We start from the raw sequence: 21,667 nt of genomic DNA on the forward strand, positions 1-21,667 counted from the left end.
TACACCTTACGAACCGGACCGGACTGATGTGCACGGGAAGCCGCTGCATCCGCCGCGTCATTCCCAGGTATGCAGGAAAGGAAGGAATGACACGATGCACCATGCCATACTTTCCATGACAATGAAGGTTTCTTCAGTTAGTGGTCGCTGGTGCCGCTAACAAACAGCAGGAAGATGGCTCAGCTGCTCTGGTTCGTTTTCTTTAAGTAGCGAGTGTGACAACTGACCCGTGTGACAACTCTCCCCAGTCTCCCCTATGTCATGGCCTGCACCTGTATTGCTTTCTTGTACGCAATGCGGATGTCCCGTACTATAGCCGCATTATAGACACTTCCCAAGAATTATGTTCTGGCTTGGAGACTGGCCTTTGAATCGCAATATATGACCCATTTCGGAGGCAGCTGGCGTACTGCCACACACAGCATTGCCAGCTGTATAGCTACCAATTCCGCAGTTGTCGACGATGTTGTATGGGACAATCGTGTCATTCCTTTTTTGCTGTGCTGTGGTACAACAAATGCAGACGCAGACCCGGACGGTGACGTCGACCCATCGGTAAGAATTGCAATCCTTGTAAGATTGCTCTCCATCATAGACAGACAGTACCGTTTCAGCACTGGAGATTGTACAGCTGTCTTTGGGTGATATACCAACACCACCTAGAAGAGAAGGCCTCTCCATATCCCCTTGCCCTCGCGATACGTCAGCCTACTCGAATGGTTTCTCTTCAATGAAGAGTGTGTCGTCTGCTTCGCCGGGACACCGCTTTCGTGTAATGGTCGACGCCCACCCCGGTGAGATGACGTTACGCGGAGCTGCGCTGGCCTTCTGTCTAGGTGGTGTTGGATATGCACCAGGAGCAGTCATACTAATACGAGAAGGTGCAGTGTCCACGGAGGATACACGACCGTTGGTGTCAGCTGTGTTTTTGGTAGAGCACGGTGATATGATGCGAGCGCTTTGAAGAATTGAGAATTGAGAATTTCAACGTGCCACCTTCTTTGCAATGGCGTGTTTGTGATGCCGCGTGCATAGACGGACGTAGTGCCGCACTGTTTCTTGTGTCCTCAGTGCATCCAGTGGAAGTTATCCGGCTTCTGCTGTATAGTTTGGACATTGGAAATAGCACAAGGTACACCGAGATAGACTTTAAAGCTTTTTGATAACACGCTTTACAGCGTCCTTTCTGACGTGTCACTTATTCCATGCAGTACGGGTAAATAGTAGGCCATCATCTGCCGAATCAGCGTTCAGTAAAGAGAGACGCTGTCGATGTTCCCCAGCGGTAGCTGGTGATACGACGCAGAACGTTCAAATGTGCGTAGATTCTTCCCTTGAGATGTCCAATGCGAAAGCCCATGTATTCGAATACACGAAGTGCTTCCAAAACTTGCAGTAATATTGCGAGCTAATCATCAGGGGATCACATATTTTTTTCCTATTCTGATTTTGTATTAACTACAGCTTTTCCCGTCCATTTTAGTCCAAGTGTCATCTGAATTAGTCCAGGTGCCATCTGAAATAATCCGAGCGCCATTCAATTTAATCCGGGCGCCATCTGAAAAAAATCCAGATGCTATTTAATTTAATCCGGGTGCCATCTGAATCCATCCATGGTGCTTTTAAGCACTATAACAGTGTACTCACATGAGGGACGTCCCCGCAGAATATTCTACCGACATATAGTGGGAGGAAAACTAAAAAGCTGCTGACAGGACTTCTGGAAAGACAGGAAGTTCTGCTGCGTCTTATGTTGAGCATGCATAGCAGACGACACCATTGGCCATGTCGTCTGCTACAGAATATCTTCGGACTGAGCTGCAGGATATTCCACACGGTTAGAAGAGCACGAAAAGGCATGACTCCCATAGCAGACGACACCACTGGTGCTGTCGTCTGCTACAGAATATCTTCTGACTGAACTGCTGGATATTTCGCACAGTTAGAATAGCGCAAAAAGGCATGGCTCACCATAACAGACGGCACCTGTGGGAGCACGACCGGAGCCAGAGAAAGACAACCGGTTCAGCCAGTGCGGCAGCAGAGAGAATGTTTATTATTTGGAGCGCGGGCTCCAGAAGCGGGAGCGTGCTGTAGTCAGCACTTCGTTGTCTCTTGGATCACGGCGCACTACAAACTACCCTCCCCCTCGGAGGACTGGAAGTATCGTCCGGAGCAAAGGAGCCCAGGAAACTGACTTTTTAGGGCGCGGAGCGGGGGACACTGGGCCCGATGGAAGAGGCGTGTCGAAGGCCTGCACGGAGGATGCGTCGATGAAGGCTGGCTTGGTGCGGTCTATGGACACCGTTTCCGGCTTCCCGTTGAGGTCGATGACAGGGTCTTCGTGCCATGACGGAGCACTTTGTGTGGGCCGGAATATGGGGCCTGAAGAGCCCGTCGAAGCGTGTCTACGCGGAGAAAAATGTGCGAGGCTTCAGATAGGGCCTTGGGAATGTACCCCGGCGACGGCAGGGGAGGGCGGGTAGCCGTAGGATGAAGGCGGGAGAGTGTAGATTGTAGACGGCGCACGTAGTCAGAGGGGGCACCGTGCGGCAGGGGGGAGGCTTGAAACACGTCAGCAGGTAGGCGGATGGTGATCCCGTACACCAATTCCGCGGAGGAACACTGTATGTCAGGCTTCAAGGCCGCGCGGATGCCGAGGAGGACCAGCGGCAGATTCTCGGTCCAGTGCTGGGGCGCGCCGCGGGCCATCGGGGCTTGCTTGAGATGCCGATGCAAACGCTCCACCAAGCCGTAGGAGGCAGGGTGGTACGGGGTGGTGCGGAGGCGTGTGGTACCGAGGAGCTTGGTGAATGCTGCGAATAGGCGGCTCTCGAATTGGGGACCGCGATCAGTGACGACTTCCGTTGGCACACCGAAACGGGCGATCTAGGAGGAAAGAAACGTGGAAGCGACCGTTTCGGCCGTTGAATCCGCCATGGGGATTGCCTCTGGCCAACGGGTGAAGCGATCCACGCATGTGAGAAGGTATCGTTGGCCATGAGAGTGAGGGAGGGGGCCCACGATGTCGATGTGCACGGTAGCAAAGCGGTGTGACGGAGGGAGGAACGTGCCAATCGGAGACTTGGTGTGGCGGTGGCACTTTGATAGCTGGAAAGGAGTGCAAGCGCGGACCCATCGTCTGACGTCGTGGCGCACTCCCGGCCATACGTAGCGATCCGTGATCAGCGTAATGGTGGCGCGTACGCCGTGGTGTGCGAGGCCGTGGATGCTATTGAATATGGGTCTCTGGAGGGCGTCAGGGACAAGAGGGCGTGGGGATGCACCGGAGATGTCGCAGAGCACGGGCGTCGGAGTTAAAGGGTACGACATGTCTTGGAGCTTGATGACGCGTTGCGAAGCCGTTCAAGTTCGGGGTCCCGTGCCTGGGCAGTAGCCAAGTCGGCGATTGGGAGTGGGCTGGAGGAAAGGGTGGAGATCCGGCTGAGGGCGTCAGCCACTACATTCGCGGAGGCAGCGATGTGACGAATGCCGGCTGTGAACTTCGCTATGTTGGAAAGGTGACGGATTTCCCGCGGAGAGTAGTTGCGGCCGGCCGACGCCATGGCGACGACTAGTGGCTTGTGATCCGCCCAAAGTGTGAAGGACCGCCCCTCGAGCAAAATGGCGGAAATAGCGAACGGCTGAGTAAGCTGCCAGGAGCTCCTTGTTGAATGCGCTATATCGTGACTCTGCTGATGATAACTTCCGTGACAAAAATACAATGGGCTGTGGGCAGGAGTCAACCTCTTGCTGGAGTGCGGCGCCGACAGCCTGGGCGGAGGCATCCACAAGCAGGGAGAGCCGGGCATTGTGGCGGGGGTGGGCTAAGAGGGTGGCGTCGGCAAGGGCTTGCTTGACGGCCTTGAAAGCGGTGTCGTGCACGCCGGTCCACGGCAGGGATTGGCGGGGTGTCTTAGGGGATTTCAGGAGGTCCTCGAGGGGGGAGAGAAGTGCTGCACAAGCGGGGACGAAACGGCAGTAGTAGTTGACAAGGCCGAGAAATCTTCGCAACTGGCGCACGGAGGATGGAACTGGATAGTCCGTGATGGGCTGGATCTTTTGAGGGAGTGGAGCTATCCCGTCGGCAGATACGTGATGTGCAAGGCTAGAGATGTCTTGCCGAACTTACATTTCTGTTGGTTGATAATGATGCCATGAGCATCGAGGCGGGAGAAAACCTGGCGGAGGTGGTCGTGGTGCTCCTGTTCGGTCGCGCTGGCAACCAGCAGATCATCCATATAAGCAAACGTGAAAGGCAGTCCGCGGAGAACAGAGTCAATGAATCTTTGAAACGTTTGGGCTGCATTGTGCAGCCCAAAGGGCATGTGCAGGAACTCGAATAATCCAAAGGGTGTTATAATGGCGGTTTTGGGGACGTCCTCGGGGGCTACAGGGATCTGATGATATGCTTTTGTTAAATTTGTGGGAGCCAAAAGAACGCAAGCTACCACAACGAATGCCGGAAGGAAACTGATTTATTTCGTGGCATGAGCCACCGATGGAAAGCGGGGGCGTGGCGCGAGCCTAGTCATCGTCGTCCACTACAGGGCCCCCCCGCCAGACTCCGTGAGGAGCGATCGGCCCAGGAGACTCGCTTCTTCGGGGCGGTGGACGAGTCGGGGGCATGATGGGCCGGCAAAGGGGACGGTGCAAGGGCAGAGAGGGGAAATGAGGACAGCGGTGGTTCGGTGAAGGCGGGCTTCAGCCTGTCCACGCTTACAGAGTCCGGCTTCCCGTTGACGCTGATCTTGAAAAACTTGTCGGCTCGCTGTAAGACGGGGTGAGGGCCAGAATATGGCTGTTGAAGGGGCCTTCGAACGGCGTCCCGCCGGAGGAAGACGTGGGACGCTGTTGAAAGGAGCTGCGGTACAAACGGCTGTCGGGATGGACTCGCACGGGTGGGAGTGGGCCGAACGTCGTGAAAAATACGCTGGAGGTTTTCTAGGTAGGAGCTGTGGCTGATGGTAGAGGGTTCGGAGTGGCAGAAGAAATCGGTTGGGAGCCGTAGCGCAGTACCATAGACAAGCTCGGCAGAGCTACAACCGATGTCAGTCTTCAGGGTGGTACGAATGCCGAGCAGGACGACGGGAAGCAGTGATGCCCAGCGGGTCGGATTTTCGTGCGCCATGAGGGCGGCTTTCAGCTGTCGATGGAACCTTTCTACCAGGCCGTTTGATGAGGGATGGTATGATGTTGTGCGAATGCGTGTCGTTCCCAAAAGGTCCAGAAAGGCGGCGAAAAGTCTGGCCTCAAATTGAGGACCCCGGTCAGTGGTGACACGTGAGGGCACTCCAAACCGTACGACCCAGGTGGAGAAGAAGGCGTCTGCCACGGTGGGTGCTGTTGAATCAGGGATGGGTACGGCTTCCGGCCAGCGGGTAAAACGGTCGACGGCTGTCAAAATGTACCGGTGGCCGGAAGATGGCGGTAATGGGCCTACAAGGTCAAGGTGGACATGATCGAAACGTGCGTCAGGGAGAGCAAAGCGGCCAAGCGGGGCGGACGTATGGCGGGAGATCTTGGAACGCTGGCAGGAGGAACAGGAACCAACCCAGGCGCGAATATCAGCGTTCATCTTGGGCCATATGAAGCGGGACCCAATAAGGCGTTGTGTGCCTCGTACTCCTGGGTGCGAGAGTCCGTGATGAAGGTCAAAAACTGACCGACGGTAAGGCTGAGGGACATAGGGCCTGGAAGGAACTGTGGTTGTGTCACAGCAAAGGCGGAGGTCTGAACCGGGAACGGGAAGGTCTTCAAGATGAAGGGAAGTGGACGATCGGCGTAAGGCTTCAAGGTCAGGATCGCTAAGCTGAGCACGCGCTAGAGCTTCAGGAGAGAGGGGTTCGACTGCAGCAATGCGGCTAAGGGCGTCGGCAGGGCAGTTCGCCGATGCGGAGACATGCTCAACGCGGGTAGTGAATTCTGCCAGGAAAGCTAAATGCCGAATCTCACGAGGGGAGTACTTGCTGCTGGCCGAGCGAAAAGCGTATGTCAAGGGCTTGTGATCGGTGAGTATGGTGAATTCTCTGCCGTCCAAAAAGTAGCGGAAATGCTTGACGGAGAGGTACGCAGCAAGGAGTTCTCGGCCAAAGGTGCTATAGCGGGCTTCCGTTGGCTTGAGTGCCTTGGAAAAGAACGCCAGAGGATGCCAAGTGTCACTGGACTTCTGCTGCAGCACTGCTCCGACTGCGGTAGAGGAGGCATCGACCATCAGAACGGTTGGTGCATTTGGGCTCGGGTGGTGCAACAGAGTGGCGGAAGAAAGGAGCGACTTGATAGCACTGAAGGCGTCGGAAGCGGCATCCGACCAAACCAGGGAATATGCGCGACTGGCAGGACCGGAGCCGGTGACATGTTGGTTGCTGCGTCGACGTGATGTTTCAGATTGGTGCAGGAGCTCTTCGAGCGGACGTAGAGTGTGGGCACAGTGGGGTAGAAACCGTCGGTAAAAATTTACGAGGCCTAAAAAACGGCGCAACTGGCGAACAGACTGGGGCTGTGGGAAGTTCACGATGGCAGCGACTTTTTGCGGGGATACCCTCCGAGGACACGTGATGGCCAAGAAATTCCAGCGACTGCGCTCCGAATTCGCATTTCGCAATATTGATGACGATTCCATGGTCGGCAAGGCGAGAGAAGAGGAGCTGAAGATGTTCGAGGTGCTGTTGAAGGCTCTCGCTTGCGACAAGGATGTCATCAATATATGCAAAGACGAAGGGCAAGCCCCGAGTGACGGTGTCGATGAAACGCTGGAAAGTCTGTGCCGCATTCCGGAGCCCAAAAGGCATGCGAATGAATTCAAAGAGCCCAAATGGGGTGGTGATTGCAGTCTTCGGGATGTCACATGGCGCTACAGGGATTTGATGATAGGCTTTAGTTAGGTCGATTTTCGAGAACATCTTCATGCCGTGCAGGTTAGCGGTAAAATCTTGGAGCCTAGGTAATGGGTAGCGGTCGGGTTTGGTGACTAGGTTGAGGGCGCGGTAGTCTCCGCACGGCCTCCAGTCTCCCGTCTTTTTAGGCACCATGGCACGTTTAGGCACGTTCGGGTCACCAGAATTGTGGGAGCCAAAAGAACGCAAGCTACCACAACGAATGCCGGAAGGAAACTGATTTATTTCGTGGCATGAGCCACCGATGGAAAGCGGGGGCGTGGCGCGAGCCTAGTCATCGTCGTCCACTACAAATCAATCTTGCTGAAAAACTTCATGCCGGCGAGGTGGAAAGAAAAGACTTGAATTGAATGGGGCAAGGGGTAGCGATCGGGCTTGGTGATGACGTTGAGAGCCCTGTAGTCTCCGCAGGGACGCCAGTGCCCGGTTTTTTAGGGGACCATGTGAAGAGGCGTTTCCCAGTCACTAGAGGAGGTGCGGACGATTCCAATGGCGAGCATGTGCTCAAATTCACTGCGGGCTACCTTCTGTTGATCAGGAGAGAGTCGTCGGGGCTTGAAATGCACCGGCGGACCTGAGGGGAAAATGTAGTGGAGGACGGAGTGATTGACGGGCTTAGTCCAGTCTGGTGGTAAGCACAGTGAACGAAATTCGCCAAGCAGGGCGGCGTAAGGAGATTGTAGCGCCGCAAGAGTGGTTGTGGCGAGCTGCGGTGTGGGAGACGAGGCGATGCCCGCAACGCGGAGCTTGGTGCCGTGGTCAAGAAGAACGTGGTGCCGGAGGTCGACAAGCAGGCCGAAATGTTCAAGAAAGTCGACTCCGATAATGGCTTGATCGGTGGCCGCCACTTTGAAAATCCACGGGAAAGTACGGCGGAGGCCGATGTCAAGCGTGAGGGATCGCTCTCCGAATACGGGAATGCCGGTGTTGTTTACGGCAACGAGGTGATACGTAGGTGGTCTGCGCTTTTCCGAAGAAGTTGCCGGTAGTATGCTGACCTGAGCCCCGGTGTCGACAAGAAAGCGTTTCCGGGAAATCAAGTCCAACACGTAAAAGAGGCGGCAGGGAGATTGAGCAGACGCGGACGCCGCCTGGAGCGGTCCCCAGGCTGGTTTCCCGGCCACGTGCAGGGTGGGGTGCAGTTACGAGCGTGTACCCCGAACGACCAATGGTACCAGCAAAAGGTGGTCGGGTTCGGAGGGACTGGCGAAGGTGTCGGGTGCCTGCGGCGACTGTTGTCCGTACGAGGCGAGCGGGAGCGAGGGCGCCTTCCATCGCGGCGAGGGAAGGGGAGGCGGTGGGACGCGGCGGGGGCGGGCTGGAACTGGCGCAAAGAAGCCACTGCCTCCGCCAAGGACTGAATGTCTGCCCTCAAGGGTGAAAGTTATGAGGCAGGGAGGGTCTGGGAAACGGCGGGGACGCTAGATTCCGCTGGATGGTGCTGGGAGGCAGAGTGGTGTGAGGCGACGGCACAAATAGGCGGCGGTGCCACCTCCATGATCTTGTCAGCGTGGAGGGAGAGTTCCGAAAGCGAAAGGTTGGTAGCCGTGGCAAGAATCATCTGTACGGTGGTAGGGAGTCGCTGGAGGAACAATTCCTTGAGTAAGCTTTCGTCGAAGGACGAGGCCCAGTCGCCTAGCAAGCCTTGAAGATGTCGTAGGAACTGCGATGGGCGCCGGTCGCCCAGGTCTTCAGCAGACAGCAATTGTTGGTATCTGCGTCGTTCGAAGGCCATAGTACGTTCAATAAGAGCAGATTTGAGGGTGTCATACGGTGTCTCGCCCATTGGGGCCATGAGGACGTCCGCGACGTCGGAAGCGACTTCGGGCGGGAGGACGGATACGACGTGCCTGAATTTCGTAGGCTGTGTGGAGATCCCGGCGAGCTGAAATTGGCATTCTGCCTGCAAGAACCACACTGAGGGGTTGGCGGGCCAGAATGCAGGGAGTCGGACCGCGACGGAATTGACGTGCGGCGCCGGGGCCTGCGCGTCGGTGCCACCCTGGGAGGTCATGGAGACGTTCGGTACGTTCGGGTCACCAGATGTGGGAGCTCGACCGGAGCCAGAGAAAGAGACAACCGGTTCGGCCAGTGCGGCAGCAGAGAGAATGTTTATTATTCGGAGCGCGGGCTCCAGAAGCGTCTTTAGCGTCAGAAGATGTCTTTCCGTGCTCTTCAACCCCAGACAATATCCTGCGGCAAAGTCAAAACATAATCCTTCGCAGACGGCAGGAACACTGGTGTCGTCTGCTATGAGCATCATGCCTTTTCGCGTTCTGCTAACCGCGCGGAATATCCTGCAGTTCAGTCACAAGACATGCCACCACTCACATAGCAGACGCCACCACTGGTGCTGTCGTCTGCTATGTGAATGGTGGCTTTTCGTGTTCTTCTAACCATGTGGAATATCCTGCAGTTCAGTCAGAAGATATTCTGTCCCAGACAGAACACTTTCTCCTGTGGACGTCCGAAACAGGTCCCAAGGTCCATCTCCGGAAATCTATATCAGTCGGATATCACTGGGAGCCTCATACATGGACGTCCCAGGATCTGTATCCACCGGATGTTCGATCGCGGCTCTTTCAAGAATTGTCCGAGTTAGATCCCTGTCGGGATGTTACACGGATAATTTATTGCGGGAGAGAGAGAAACGGCTGGCAGTGCAGCTCTGCGAAGTTTGACTTTCGATGTACCAGCTGAATGTCTCTAACCAAAACCAGTAGGAAGCACAGACGTTGTCTTGATAGCGAGTTAATACACCAAGCAATTTCTCTCTTCGCTGTTGTATGCGTGCGTAATCGAATTAAGCTTAGACAACTCACCCATCATTTTTATTCACAGGTGAGAAGGTATCTGGAATATGGGGATGCTCGCGAGACAAGCAGTATATGGTATCTGTTCTCTATTTGGAAGGAAATGGCACTGCCTTTCGAAGTGAGCTACTGGGACTGGGTGGTCCTGTCGCAGCTTTAGTATATATTTTTTTCTGATTAAAACGCTGCGGTCGTTTTCCGTCATGGCATGTACGAGAAACAAAGAGGAGCAACAGAAATTAAAAGGTGCGGAGGCGGAGATTAAAAAAAAATGGCGGGCAGAAAAATGCTGATTTCTACGAAAACTGAGGATAAATGTCTATCTCCTCTACGGATGTTTGTATATCCACACAATGTATGCATGTACATAAGTAGGCCCGTGCAATGTGCAGACATCTTCATGTAACATCCTGTGAGGACAAACGACGGATATATGTGGGAAGTCCGAACCGTGGCCACTCGGAGATGTGGGGGACGTCCATCGGAAAAACGTCTGTCTCCCAGGGAGATCCGAATTTCCGTGAACGGATATCCATAGGAACACCCCGGGAGGTTTTGTTCTGTTTGGGGTAGCAGACGACAAAACCAGTTGTGCCGTCTGCTATGTGAGTCATGCCTTTTCGTGCTCTTCCAGCTACGCAGAATACCCAACAGTTCAGTCACAAGATATTCTGTAGCAGACGGCAACACCAGTGCTGTTGTTTGCTATACTTTCGCTCCAACTCCCAATATCTCAGCGTCGTGCGAATGTTCTACATAAGACACGGCACAACTTTAGCTCCATCAGCAGTTTCTTTACTTTTTCTTCCACTAAAATACTCTACAAAGATGTCCCTCGTGGGAACACACGATTATAGTGCTTAAAAACACCATGGATTAATTCAGATGTCACCCGGATTAAATTGAATAGCATCTGGATTATTTCAGATGGCACGTGGACTAATTCAGATGGCACTTGGACTAAAATGGACGGGAAAGCCTGTAGTATGGGGAATTGTGCACGTATACATGTTGCTACATAATTATAAAGAGAAAAATGTCTTGTTAAAGGATTTTCTACGTCGTAACCTTCGTGCGTTCTTAATGACTGCCGGCGAGAAGCACTACCCGCGACCGCTTTAAAGGCTGCCTGTGGGACACTATTGCGGCTAATCTGAACATCGTATCAAATTTACGCCGATGCGTCTTTTCTCGTGTCCCTTCTGCGGGCACAGACGGGAAAACATTCCCGAAGAGATCAGTGGAGGTTTGTTGATTACTTGCACGGCGAAACCTGAGCCAGCAGTCTTGTGGAGAGGAACTCGCGGGACCAATTACCGCTCCTTCGCAGTCCCTGGAACCGATTGTATAGCGTTGTCCGCCAGCAACGTATTAAACGGACAAAGCTTGGACTGCTCCCTGTGGTAATCGTCCGTTATTATGGAAGAATGCAACCTTTATTTTGTTAATGGAGTAATCTGAACGACGGTAAACCATACATGGAAGCCTACAGAGATGGTTGTGCTAAGATTGGCTGAATGATAATAGGTCCCCCGAGAAAACGTAGCTTAAAGGGGCACTAAAATGTAAAAACAAGTTGACTTCAAATTACGTTACACGCTTTGTTAATCCCGTACTTGTTATAATAATTCAAAACTTAGATTCCGTTACGAAGCTACAATCAAAATTATACCGGACTCTTTCTTGATTCGGTGCTAAGCAGAGAACGTCGTTTCAGCTCGTGCATCGGTGTTTTTAGTTCATGCTCCACGTGCACGCGATTGGTACACGTGGGAGTGTGACTGCTCCGGGACACGTGGGAGTGTGACTGCGCCGTGGCTGCTGCCATGCGGCAGTCACGGCGAAAAACATAGTGCGCGTTGCGAAGCGGACTGGCGTCGTTGTCCGAAGGACGTCAAGATAAATGTTGTAAGTGGAACATTCACTGTTGTGAGCTACAATTCAGTAAATCGGTATTGGAAAATGGAGCAGTGTTCATCATGCCGCGCATATACGGAACACTACGATCGAACCCGCTCCAAGTCCAGACGCCCACGATGGGTATACCCGTGCTCCTCCTTCTGTCTCATTGGATGCCACCAATCTTTGCCTCCTTTGGGGACCCCATTCGTTGCCGCAAAAGACGGCTCTGTTTTCATTGAGTTTTTCTTGTAAACGGTAGCGTTGTGTGAACTAATTTTGTTTGAATTATACTAATTGAAACACGGACTTTCATTTGAGAGCAAGTTGTTTTTGCATTTTAGTGCCCCTTTAAAGTCCGGGCAGTCACGACCTAAATTAAAGCTGAACAAACGTACAAAGAGACACCGTGCAGAGTATTTCAATTAAATTGCCTGTGAATTATTCATAAACTGAAACTTACAGCCACTCGCTTTCCTTGCTGTGGCGTCACTGTTCGTACTGCCTGGTTGTTCATGTTTCACGATATCTCAAAACAGTTCTTAGTCACTCTTTTATCGCGGTCGCCCACCGGCTTGTGACGTCCGCCAACATCCAGTATGGTTTATTGTTATGTCGTCGTGAGATCGACACCGGATGTGAACATGCCCCGTATTTTCTTACCTATCTCACAGAAATACTACGCTCTGTGGAATGAAATTTAGCATTTGACATTCGCACTCTAAGTGAGAGCCGAACAGAACTCCCATCCAGAAATCGGCGGACGGCTCTAGTATGCCCCTTTAAAGAGATAATCCGCTCATGTCCCAGCTGTATTATGTTTTCCTGGTGCTTATGTAATCCAATGTATCCTGTTCTCGAATAGATTACTCCTTGCAACTGGACGGTCGCCATATTAGTGAGTTTTAGCATATCGTACGCTGTCGCCTTTGTGTACGTAAGGGATAGCGTGGTGATTCTGCGCAATGCGCAAATCTCTTCCTCCACCAACGCTATTCCTTACGTACGCAAAGGCGATAGCGTACGGTATACTAAAACTCACTATTGAGGTAAATCACGAAGCTGTGGGACGCATCCGCTGGATTTAATGAAGTGGTGAATCCGCGGTATTGTTAGCACTACTTGCCATTTCATTTCCCACATTACCAGCAGCAATGAGGTAGAGTATCACCCCTGCGATAAAACTGTCCAATCATCATCATAAAATAAAGTTGTTGTTGTTGTTGTTGTTGTTTTGCCGTTTGTTAGTCCTCGTCGTGACGTCATTGTGTAATTGCCGTCACCATCTGAGAGATCGGTGGCGGTGTCAGTGTTGGGTACGTTGAATTTACTCTCTCTCTCTCTCTCTCAAACTTATTAACGGGACGAAAACTTCTGAGCAAACTATAATATGTTTTAAAAATTTAGTCCCTTTCGAAGTCAATCACCCTGAACTGCGTTGTTTATGCTGCTTTCACTGCTTGCGGCCTCGCTCAGCGATGTTGTTTTGAACACAAGGAAATAAGTACAGAGACATTGCACTTGGCTTTACCAATCCAAAAAAGAGTTCTGTGAGCGGTATGGAAGCAAGGTCGAATAAAAGCATCGTGTCAGGAAGTGTCCAACGTTTCGAACGAAGTAGAAGATGTGTTAGTTTACGTCAACCCTTGGTCGCCACAAATGGATCGCCGCAGGGAACCAATTTGACCACAGATGGATGCCCAACTGCACACTGATGTAGTGGGGTTGATGTTCTCTTGCCTGAGTCCGTGTTTGTTTTTCATCATAGAAGCGGTGACGAAAGGAGGCAAAAGTGTCACTGATAGCATATTTGACACTTTTTGCTATGAAGGATACGCATCACAAAACTAACATAATAACCTAATGTAATGCTAAAGTAACATAATCGTAGCAACGTTTGGATGCAGCTTGCTAGTTAGTAGTAATATCACAATATAGCTAGTAGTAAGATAACTGTTGAAGCTACATGTCAGAGGGACACCTGTCGCGCATGTGCAAGTATCGTTCTTTTTTTTTTCGTCCATCGGTTTTCTTTTTTCCTTAGAAACTTATATATCCGTTGATGACCTTCCAAGGGGCTCCACGGCCACCGAGGGAGGAACTCGCCTTTTTTTAGGGGTAACAGTAAGCAAAAGGAACTACATGGGGTATACGAGGCGAGTATGCCTTCTTCACAATACTCATCGGAACGACTGATTCTTTTGGGGAATATTGATTTTCTGAGTTCTAAATACTAATCTAAAATCTTCTTTTGCGTTAGAGTGTCGTGTCGGTACACGTGATTTTCCCCCTTAAGATTCTCATCGGTTGAAATCTCTTTCTCCTCCCCTCCTCATACTTCCTGTTCTTTCTACTTCTTTTTTTTATTCTGGTTTAGCTCATTTATTCTCATTACCTAGTCTAGCCAGTCTGACGCTGTTGCGACCACGGGTCCGCATTTCTTTCAAGTAGAATTTACGTCATTCCGATCGTACATTTAGTTGAAATTTCATGTAACGTTGTCGCGTTATGGATTGGTATAGGGTTAAATTATTAAGTTAATTTAATTTGTAATGATAACTTAATTATAATTCTTTATTATATAAACTTCATTATTATTGTTCATCAGCGTTACAGGTTCCGCCGTAGCAATCACAAGCGAGTCCTTTCCCTTATTATGGGCTAATAATGATCATAATTGTCAGCAGACTTACACGTGAGGTGAGTCAGTGCACAGGGCGTTTCAGTAACCATGTCAAAATATTTTAGCGGAAAAAGCACGCTACGGAAAAATATGCGATCGACGGCATTTACCTGTAGGGAATTTTCGCCCTGTACTGCAAGTGCTTTTATCAAATTTTAATCGAAATACATTTTAATTTCCTTAATTGAACTCCGAAATCTGCCTACTCAAAGCGGTGTCTTTTTCTTTTTGCCAGAAACAGAAAGAACATGTTGGATTTACCTCTAGCTACTACAAATTAACTTCCTACTACAATGGTGATAGCTTAATAAAATAAATAAATAAATTGGTAAAACAGAACAAAAACCGCCCTTTCCGGATACACAAATTATCGATCGCCTTCAGTTTTCCGTCAAGAAGGGACGATTCATGGCAACACGGCCTAGCGCTCGGAAATTACTAGGTTGGCTCCGAGCTGGATCACGTGCCCGTTGCACCCGAACATGAGTGCCACGAATGTAGCGGTTTTAGTCGCTTGTATCACGCCAGGGGCATCGCGGTCGCCCGTCTTCGGGTTCCGCTGTCTGTTAAACCACGTGAACTTCGACGTGCCAGCCAATGAGGGCATGTTGCAGTGCGGATGTGACGACACCGGATATAATTGGGCAACCCGCTGCTCGGTCGCTTGGAGACTGGGCGAAAAAAGTGCTAGATAGCAAATTCCGGGCGGAAGGTGCCACGCGAACATGCGAGATTGCTTCGCTTTGACCACGCGAACATGACTGGCAAAAAAAGCAAAAAAAGTACTCCGAAATGACCACCCGAATTCGCTAATAGCAGCACTGCCTAGAGCTAAGAAACTGCTAGGTCGGTGCCTGCGCTAGATCACCTGAGAGTTGCAATCCGAACATGAGTGCCAGGAACCTCGCGGTTTTTGCCGCCGCTTGGATCACGCTAGGGGCATCGCGGTCGATCGTCTTCGGGTTTCGTCGTTTGCTAATCCAAGTGAACTTCGACTGCGGGCCCATCAAGGTTCTCGCCACCCCCGGGGTGCGGATGTGACGACACTGGATACAGTTGGGCAATCCACTGCCCGGTCGCTTCGAGGCCCGGCGGAGAATATGCTAGGTGACAAATTCCTGGCGCTGGAAAGCGCCACGAGAACACGCGAGAACATACGTTTTGAGCAAACGAACGCAGTTGCTCAGAAGGTGACAAAAAAATCTGCCAGGAAATAACCACACGAATTCGTCATTTCAACGCGACAGTTGTCCGAAAAAAAAAAATGCTGACGAGCACGGAAGGTGTTGCGATTTTCAGTGGCAGCTGTTAGTGACTTTTGCTGACGCTGATGAAGCGTTTGACGTTGCCGCTAAATGTCGCAACACTTTCCGTGACGGTCTGCAAATTTTGTCGTAAAATGTTTGTTATATTCTTGCAGAAAGGTTATTACTTGCTGGAAGGCAGCTCTGAGACGAGGAAGAGACGTTGACACGACAGTAACGCCTCTTCGTACGTCTTTTCCTTGTCTCCTAGTTCCTTTCGACCATGTACAACATGCTAACCTGCATCTTACCTCTCCTTCAAGGTTATGAAAGCTGATCTCTTAACGCTGTATTGACCTCCGCCGTGCGTGAGGGCATGATCGAGGCGCCGGATCTGCATAAACCATAAACAGCATTCGCGGAGAGATCAGTCGTTCACTCACCAAGTCGAGCTCTGGCAAATTAGTCGCCACGGGCGGATAGACATAGCCTTGGCACGCTGCGAGTGCCGGAACCTTGCCGGAGCCACTTAGTGACATCCGACTCTAGTCACGGCGCGAATGGTGACTACAAGGGACGTCGGCAAAGAGCACGTTTTTCGTGGTCTCACTGCAGAGAGCTTGCCGCTATGTCTCGCGTTTGTCGAGACCCTTCTGTAATATTCCCTCGTTCTGGTATCCTTTTAATCTGTTCTGTGGCTCCCGCCCTCATTTCGACGCTTCTGCAGCTCATGACGCTCAACTTTTAGTTATCGTAATGGTACAAGCGTCAGGGAATCAAGGTAATACGAAAACTGCGCTTTTGGGGCGTTGGTGTTCCTGTGACGTCACAGTGCTCACCTTCGTTTGTTTACTTATCGCGGTACCGGTTCAGTAGGGAGGTTTAGAAGGATTTGAAGGATTAGAAGAGATTTAGCAGATTGGAAGGTCTTTACGATAATGGTTCCGAAAATACGGTACGACAAGTTCCTGATTTCTTTGAAGCTTTGAAGTGGCTGGCATCACGTGGCTGATCTTGGATTTGAAAGGTTCCTTTTTGTTTTTGGGTTGCTTCCCTGGAACGCTCCCGATGTGCTAAAACTCCCTAATATGTGCTTGCCTTTGATTCCCCTTCTGCGCACGCAGCTGCCACTCTCTCGCACCACTTTCCCTTTCACCACATGCACGCGCACCTGTCACTCTCTGTTTTCCTCCTCTTTTTTGCACGGAGAGGCGAGGGGGTTTTTGTGCCACAGACACGGCGATCTCTTGAGACCTTCTCGTTAACATTTGTTGCTGTAAAACAATGACAGGGAAAGAGGAATTTAGACGGGTCACCCTTTTCTTCCATCGCTGCTGGCGTTCCAGGCTTGTACGTAACGCGTTACAAGTAATGCGTTACTTGTAATCAATTACTTTTTCGGAAATTTTTCGAGTAATTGGTTACATTTATAAGAAGTAATTTTTTTAGTAATCCGATTATAATTTGGAGTAATCAATTACCCAGTAATCAGTTACTTTTGAAGTAAAGTCTGATGCTCTGTGACAAATTTCCTGCGTCTTGTTGGGCTATTCTAATGTAGTAAGCGGAAACCATTGTAATAGCGTTCCAGAATTTTATGGCCCCTCCTAATCTCCCTACTGCTCCCTCCCCAGTGTGCTGTGTCACAGAAGGTCATGCTTCGGAATTCTAGTGAGCCACGTGGAACTTTCAGGTGACATACTACTTGTCAGACCCTTAGGTTTTCTATTGTTGAGACCTCAAAGGGTCAACGTCTTGACAGGGACTAAATATGGTAATCGTACAGTCGGTTGCCTATAGTGGGGCTGGTCTGTGTTAGTTCTGGTTCTTCTGCCTACGTGTGACGCTGTCATCTCACGGAGGAAGGGATTTAGAGTCGGCAAGCGAATAACGAACGATCAAAGAAGATAGACACGGAGGACCACTTCACCTTCACCATGCCTATGGTCGAAGTCATTGGGATGGAATGATGTTGTGTCGCGGTACTCAGAGGCGGTATATCTTTCTTATCCTAGCAACGGTTCCATGTCAGTTCTCACCAAGTATCCGATTACACGGTATGTATTTTGTACGAATTTTCAATAGCTTACAGTGCAGATTTTGAGTGAGTGAAGACTGCCCATTCCCGCGGGGTAAAAGCAACAATGTGCTGCAGAAAGAAAAGGATGGCATAGAGTTCCGCAGCAGTTGATGAGGTTGGACGCGAAAGGCGTCGACCTTGCACTACGTGGCAAAACTTCCCCAGATATAAATGTCCGTGGTGCGCTATTCATATTCAAATTTTTTCAACACAATTACTAAAACACCCTGTATATTGGCGTGGCGACATGCGGCACGTACCGCATGATAAGACTGCGGATCATTTCTCCGACACCAACACACCGACGGATCACTTCTCCGACAGATGTACTGGAAGAAACGTTTACCCCCCTCACATTGCTGCTGTCCTAGGCCGGTACCGAACCCGCGATCTTGAGCTCAGCAAGCCGAGCCACCGACTGAGCTACCGAGACCGTGCCTGCTAAACAACAACAACAACAACTTTATTTTCGGCCTTGGAGAGTGGGGAGTTTCATCGCAACAGGCGATACTCTACCCCAGTGCTTGGTGGAATGGGGGGAATAAAATAACGAGCCCCTTTACAAGAACGATCGAAGTCCGATGGTGTCCAGAAATGTCAGAAGAGCTTTGAGCGCAGAGCGTTGCTGGGCTGGATTGGGCCAGGGACCAAGCAATTTCGGTAGGGAGAAAGGGCGAGAGTCCAGCTGACGAAGAGACTCGGAGAGTGTGGTTCGGGAAGGTTCGTAGTGAGGGCAATGAAGAAGTATGTGCTCCAGATCCTCAAGAGCACCACAGTGGCAGCAGGTGGGAGAATCAATTTGTCTCAAGCGGTAACGCCACTGAGCTGTAAAGGCCACATCGAGGCGCATGCGATGGATTAATGCAGCATCCTGACGAGATGTGTTTCGTGGCATGAGGAAAGCGAGCGTGGGATCAACTCTGTTCAACATAGAGGGGGGAAGGATGTCGGTTGTCCGTTGGCGGGAAGCCAGGGGTGTCACTAGACGTCGCAGAATTGAACGGCGGTCTCCTCTGAGCAGAACAATACGGGTCCGGTCCCGAGACGAGAGTGCTGCTTCTGCGGCGCTGTCGGCCTGCTCGTTCCCCACGACACCACAATGGGCTGGAACCCACTGGAGAACTAGCCTGTGGCCTGCGGTGTAGATAGTGTGGTAAGCCATTAACACGTCTGTGACTAGGGGTGCGGATGGGCCTCGTATGCCGGAAGTTTCAATTGCTTCAAGTGCAGATTTGGAGTCTGTAAAGACTGCCCATTCCCGGGGTGGAAAATCAGCGATGTGTTGTAGAAAGAAAAGGATGGCATAGAGTTCCGCAGCTGTGGAGGAGGTTGGATGTGAAAGGCGTCTTCCGTGCACGACGCCTTCGGATGGAATGACGAAGGCTGAGGCGGACTTGTTGTTTCGGGATGCGCCGTCAGTATATGCTGCCGTAAACGTAGAAAACTTCTCGTCTACCAGAGCATGAAAATGGGCTCGGAGGACTTGAGGGGGGACCTGATCTCTTCTTTGCAGAAGGTTTGGGAGGCGTACAAAAGTGGGCGGTACCGGTAGAGACCAGGGGGCTTCCGGCGGTATAGTGTCCTTAGTTATGAAGCCAGTGAGAGTCTGGCGTGTCCTCTGCGCTACTCGATAGAAGTACTAATACTATAAACAACTTGAGCATTTTCCTCTCGTAAGAGCTCATTATAAGCATATGAAGTGTCGAGCGGCGAATCGAATAACAGTTGTAAGAATGTAACTCCAGTGTAGCTACTGTTCAACAAATCTGAGACGTGATATGGGCCTGCATGGCTACACTGATGTATATAACGCTTCGCGAGTTTTACCTGCAACTGCACTGAGCCGGACAAGCCGGACTCGAGACGGCGAAGGAACGTCTCTGCCTTATAACGAGGACCTGGTCATACCAGAGAAACGACACGGCGTCCGTTCAGAGAGAGTCGTCACTCGCCTCTATAACGAGAAGTCCTCTTTCTCCAAGTTTGGAGCTTTCGCGTGTCTGTACTCTAATAGGCAGCAGTTAAAGGGAGACTTCGCAAGGATTGTTACGGTGAATCACCTCATCCCATCATCATTCATGTACTTGTTGTTGTTCGCGAGGATTGGAAAATTGCCGGCGAATCTCGTGCCGCAGCCACTCATGCAACATATTGAACCGACCATTACCGCGTCGGTTGCAACGGGATAGAAGCGAGTACGCTTTGGTAGCAGGTTGTATCCTTCCAAAACACGAGCAGGTCAAATGAACCAGCGCCGGAAAAAGATGCAGGATGATGTTAGCAGTGTGTTCCTTTTAGTGCGCTCTCGCTTCACATAGGCGAAGCGCTCGCTCCGTAATAAATGCGTTTGAATAAAATCTACGCAGTTTTGGAACGAGATATTTCGTACACATGTTCATGACATCCGTTACATGAAAGGTTACATAAAAGCTATATACTTTAATATAAAAGGTTACGGATATACCGCAACCTCTGTGGAGATTTTGTTGCGAAGTCACGCTTTAACAGTAGATTTCCAAATAAAACGTTTCGAGAGGCTCTCTCTGCTGTATTTGGGGCGTAAAATTAAATTTGGCGAATTTTAATATACTAGTTAGGTTAATAATTAAATTACAATCGACCCGCGTTTATCCGGACGGCCTCGTTTCCTGTGAAAATGTCCGGATAGCGGGGGAACCGGATAAGTGAAACACGAAAATCCAGAGTGATCCTAAAAGGACATCTTTATTGACCATTACACAGAAAACTATCCATTGTCATCTGTTTCATTTTAACACAGGCATCCAGTTCTTGCAAACCTTTGCTAATGGCATTAACTTGCGAAATATTGTTTTGGTGCTCGGAAAATACTAGCGCTGTTCTCAGTGCCGCCCGCGCATTTTCTACCGTCACAACTGGTGCCCCCCATCCCCACTTTCATCATCAGATGCTTCTTGAACACTATCGGAAGCGACGACACTGACGATGTCGTCATCTGTGATTGCAGCGCTGACCAGACTGCTCAGTGGATTTCTTTTGTGTAACATCCAAAGTCGGAAAGGGGAAAAGTCTTCCTAGCAACACCCTCTTTGTGTCAGTAGAAAGGAGGCCACGACCAGGGTCCCCGACCTCGCTTGACTAGGGTGTGGGCCAAGTGTCCTTCCTGGACAATGACCGGATAACTGAAGCCGATTATTGGGTATTAGTCACTTCTGTTCCCTGGAATTCTCGTCCGAGTCCGGAAGCTGAAGTTGGGATAAACGAGGACGAAATACATGGGGAGAAATCCGTCCCCATGCTTTTTTGTCCGGATGGCGCAGAATCCGGTTAAACGACGTCTGGCTAAACGCGGGTCGACTGTATTTGGTACGTAAAAATCACATTGATTATTCAATTTAGTTATTTTAATCCTGCACCAAACGGGAACGCCAAATCACCTACATAACCGATCGGAAAGAAGGAAATTTACTTTAAAAATATGGGAAATAAGAGCGGTCACAGAATGGGCGGATGATTGAACAAGGAGAGGCATTTTGCTGTCCTTTATCGATCGGCTTAAACATGCCTTCTTATGGCAAATATTAGAAGAAGTTGGGGAAAAATACGAAAAACACGGTAGAAGTCCATAGTAAGACGATGCAAGCGAGCTGGTGTAAAGTCGAAGCAGGCACCATATCCTTGGGTTTGGAGGAAAACAGGAACCATATGAAAACGAAACACACGTAGTACGGACTCAAAATGTTTGAGTCCGTCTTGTATGTTTCGTTTTCACGTAGCTTCCCGAAGCGTAGCCAGAGCGGCCTTGCTCTCACAGTAGAAAACAACACCATTAGCCGCCAGCGTCTTTTACTGATGAAGAACCTGGATCAAATACGCCTCCAAAATATGCGGCGCGAAACGTCTAAATATCCACAAAATATGTGGAAACATTAGGATGACGAAAATGTGGCTCCGGAAGCCTTTGCGTAACTGTATAAATACGTACATTATCCAAAAAAGCGATCTATAAATGAAAATGCACATTCGTTATTGGAAGTTGGAACGTGTATTCACGCGCGTACGCTCAAGTATTC

General features: G+C 50.4%; 1 protein-coding gene and 1 long non-coding RNA gene across 2 annotated transcripts; both read right to left on the reverse strand.

Annotated features, from left to right (window-relative positions):
• Nucleotides 1-1,229: 1,229 nt before the first annotated feature.
• On the reverse strand, nucleotides 1,230-2,046 carry LOC135383708 (uncharacterized). The gene is made up of 3 exons (XR_010420021.1): nucleotides 1,972-2,046; nucleotides 1,648-1,818; nucleotides 1,230-1,558 (listed from the first exon to the last, which is right to left on the reverse strand). It is a non-coding gene; the product is annotated as an uncharacterized LOC135383708 (long non-coding RNA).
• Nucleotides 2,047-7,327: 5,281 nt separating this feature from the next.
• LOC135384767 (uncharacterized) lies at nucleotides 7,328-8,171 on the reverse strand. Its single transcript, XM_064613952.1, has 2 exons — nucleotides 8,043-8,171; nucleotides 7,328-7,987 (listed from the first exon to the last, which is right to left on the reverse strand). Exons 1-2 carry the CDS (start codon nucleotides 8,169-8,171, stop codon nucleotides 7,328-7,330), a joined length of 789 nt encoding a protein of 262 aa, XP_064470022.1.
• Nucleotides 8,172-21,667: the final 13,496 nt, after the last annotated feature.

The sequence above is a fragment of the Ornithodoros turicata genome, chromosome 2 (genome assembly GCF_037126465.1).
Source record: "Ornithodoros turicata isolate Travis chromosome 2, ASM3712646v1, whole genome shotgun sequence".
NCBI classification, from domain to species: Eukaryota; Metazoa; Arthropoda; class Arachnida; order Ixodida; family Argasidae; genus Ornithodoros; species Ornithodoros turicata.